We start from the raw sequence: 3,076 nt of genomic DNA, 5'->3' as shown, positions 1-3,076 counted from the left end.
GAGGGCAGGTTTAGATTGGACATAAGGAAGAGGGGCTTTCCCGTGAGGGTGGCGAGACTAGAATAGGCTGCCCAGAGAAGCTGTGGCTGCCCCCTCCCTGGAAGTGTTCAAGGCCAGGTTGGATGAGGCTTTGAGCAACCTGGTCTAGTGGAAAATGTCCTTGCTGATGGCAGGGGGTTGGACTAGGTGACCTCTGAAGGTCCCTTCCAGCCTAAGCCCTTCTGTGAGTCTATGAGAATTAGTTCATGAGGGAGCTGTGCTTAAGGGACTTGAACTGAGGAGTAGCTCTTCCTTGGAGCTGATCCTTCCCTGCAGTCCTGATTCCTCATCCCTGGTTCATCCCTCTGGCAGGGGCAGATCCATTCCTCTGCCCCCAGGCATTTGCAGTCTGTCACTCTGTGGGCAGGTTGTGGGACAAACATGGTGTTGCTGGAGCTCCCTCACTCACCGGCTACAAACCGGTTTCTGACCTGGCAGGCTTGAGCCGTATTCTGAAAACCCGTGGGGAAATGGTGAAGAACCGAACGGTGGACTGGGCCCTGGCAGAGTACATGGCGTTCGGCTCCCTGCTGAAAGAGGGCATCCACATCCGCCTGAGCGGCCAGGATGTTGAGAGAGGGACATTCAGGTAAAGCCATGCTTTTTGTGGCCGTAAAGGTGATTCCAGCCTTTCCAGAAGGGATCCAAAGGGTGACAATGGAGTAATGCTTTCCCCTTTTCCAGCCATCGCCACCATGTCCTTCATGATCAGAATGTGGACAAGAGGACCTGTATCCCCATGAACCACCTCTGGCCCAACCAGGCTCCTTACACCGTCTGCAACAGCTCTCTGTCGGAGTACGGCGTCCTCGGTGAGCAAGCAGCTCTGCGCTCACTGCTCAGGGGCTGAGCCTGCTCCAGGAGGATAACCCCCTCGCTTCTCTCCCATCCCTCAGGATTTGAGCTGGGCTTTGCCATGGCCAGCCCCAACGCCCTGGTGCTTTGGGAAGCCCAATTCGGGGACTTCCACAACACCGCTCAGTGCATAATCGACCAGTTCATCTGTCCCGGGCAGGCCAAGTGGGTCAGGCAGAACGGCATCGTCCTGCTGCTTCCCCACGGCATGGAGGGCATGGTAAGGACCCCCCACAACTCACAAGCATCCAGGGTTGCCCGTTGCCTGGCCCTGCACCAAGAGCAGAGCCAAGGGCAGTGGTGGCAGATAGCACTGCTTGTGGCATGGACGTGCCCAGCATCAGCTTCTTGCACCAGCCTTGCCCCCGACTCACTCTCCCCTCTGCTTGGTCCCTGCAGGGTCCTGAGCACTCCTCTGCCCGCCCAGAGCGATTCTTGCAGATGTGCAATGATGATCCTGACGTCTTCCCCGTAAGTGGTGGCTGCGCTGAGCTGAGCCCAGCTCTCCTGTGTCCTCAGTACAACTGTTGCCTTGAAATGGGGAGGGAAGCAACAACACCGGGTGGGCTTAGTGAAGTGCTGCACTCAGGGCGGGTGTCATGGAGCTGGTAGCAGGAGACATGGGACACCCTGGGCTCTTGCTGCAGCTGGGAGGTTTAGGGAAAAGGGGCTGAACCCAGTGCCCAGGCTGCACCTCCACCGCCCCTGGGGCTGCTGCACAGCAGGAGGCAGAGGTGGCCCCAAAACCTGCGTGGGAGTGGACTGCTCGCCACTCTTGGGGCCACCCCAAGGTGGGGGGGACAGACCTGCAGCCTCTCCCTGGTCTCTGTGTGCTCTTCAGGGGACAGGAGGGAGGGAGGGAGGGAGGGAAGGAGGGAAGGCTGGGTGCTGCTCTTCTCCCCACTCCCGGAGCTGCGAGGCCAAGGGGCACCTTGCGTTTCTTGAAATTCCATCATCTGTGCTCGCTGAGGCAGAAACTGGATGACTTTGACGTGCGCCAGCTCTACGAGTGCAACTGGATTGTTGTGAATTGCTCCACTCCAGCCAACTTCTTCCATGTCCTCCGGCGCCAGATTCTCCTGCCCTTCCGCAAACCGGTCAGTGCTGGCAGCTCTGTGCCTGGCGCAGTGCCAAGGCTGGGCTGCCCCACATCCTGGCTGAGCCTTGGGACGGGACTCAGGGGTGGGCTTGTTCTTGCACCTTGGCAGCAAACAAGTGCTGTTTTCCTCTGCCAGGGCCATGAAACTCTTGGTGCTGGGGGTTGGTTTGGTGTGTGAGGTGCTGCCAGCCAGCTTGTGCAGGCTAAGGTTGCTGCAACCCCTTCCTGCGCTCCACAGGGAGGTCAGAGACATTGGGGCCGGCGGACATCAGTAAATAACTGGGTCCAGCTGTTTGCCTTCAGCTCCGGCCTTGGAGCGGGCAGGTCCCCAGCAGCACCTCACCTCTTCCCCAGGGAAAACCTAGACTGGGAAAGCTGGTGCTGTCGGAAACCAGTGCCCAGTCTGGCAGAGCACAGCAGCCCCGCGAGGAGCAAATCTCTTACGGCTGCTGGTGTGCTGGAGCAGGGGAGGGCAGGCAGGACAGGCAAGTCGGTGCTCCAGCCTTTGCTTGCAGGAGGGTGTTTCTAGCTGGGCTGACTGCCTTGCTCTGCCTCTTCTCCCCCTTCCAGCTGATCATCTTCACTCCAAAGTCGCTGCTGCGCCACCCCGAAGCCCGCTCCAGCTTTGATGACATGCTGCCAGGTGCGTGCAGTGCGGAGGTGTTTGTTTCTCCCTGTGCTGCTCTGTGGGATGAAGGGTGAAGGGCAGGAGCTGCCTGGGGTAAAGTCCACCTGGCAGCAGCCTCCCCATGCCAAAGAGCGGCCAAGCGAGGCTGATGCCACCAGCATCGGCGCATCGCAGACTGCCCATGTGGGGAGCTCTGTGCCAGTGTGGCACATGCACTGCTGGCTGCACCCATTTCCCCAGCAACTTAAGAGTCCCTCCTCGTTAATTCTGAGCCTGGCACGCCAGGGAGATGTGGCCCAGCTTTGCTGTGGTGCTTCCTCCATCAGCAGCTGCTTCTGCTGGAACGGCACAGCCAGGGTTTGGCAGTCCTGCAGAGTTTGTGCTGGGAGCTGGGCCCATTACCAGCTGGTCTGGCTCTGCCTCTCTGGTTTGCCTGCCCCGGCTGGGGTCCCAGG

At 59.6% G+C, this 3,076-nt stretch overlaps 1 protein-coding gene across 1 annotated transcript; it reads left to right on the top strand.

Moving 5' to 3' along the window:
* Positions 1-406: 406 nt before the first annotated feature.
* Positions 407-2,636, top strand: LOC104532369 (2-oxoglutarate dehydrogenase, mitochondrial-like; the record flags this gene model as incomplete). Its single annotated transcript, XM_010177562.2, has 6 exons — positions 407-628; positions 724-851; positions 936-1,114; positions 1,294-1,365; positions 1,869-1,991; positions 2,564-2,636. Coding segments are annotated over 6 exons (797 nt in total), but the record flags the coding sequence as incomplete, so codon positions are not given.
* Positions 2,637-3,076: the final 440 nt, after the last annotated feature.

The sequence above is a fragment of the Antrostomus carolinensis genome, unplaced genomic scaffold, assembly GCF_000700745.2.
Source record: "Antrostomus carolinensis isolate BGI_N321 unplaced genomic scaffold, ASM70074v2 scaffold36601, whole genome shotgun sequence".
In the NCBI taxonomy this organism is placed as follows: Eukaryota; Metazoa; Chordata; class Aves; order Caprimulgiformes; family Caprimulgidae; genus Antrostomus; species Antrostomus carolinensis.
The sequence above is the reverse complement of the archived record's forward strand: the minus strand, read 5'-3'. Positions and strand labels throughout refer to the sequence as shown.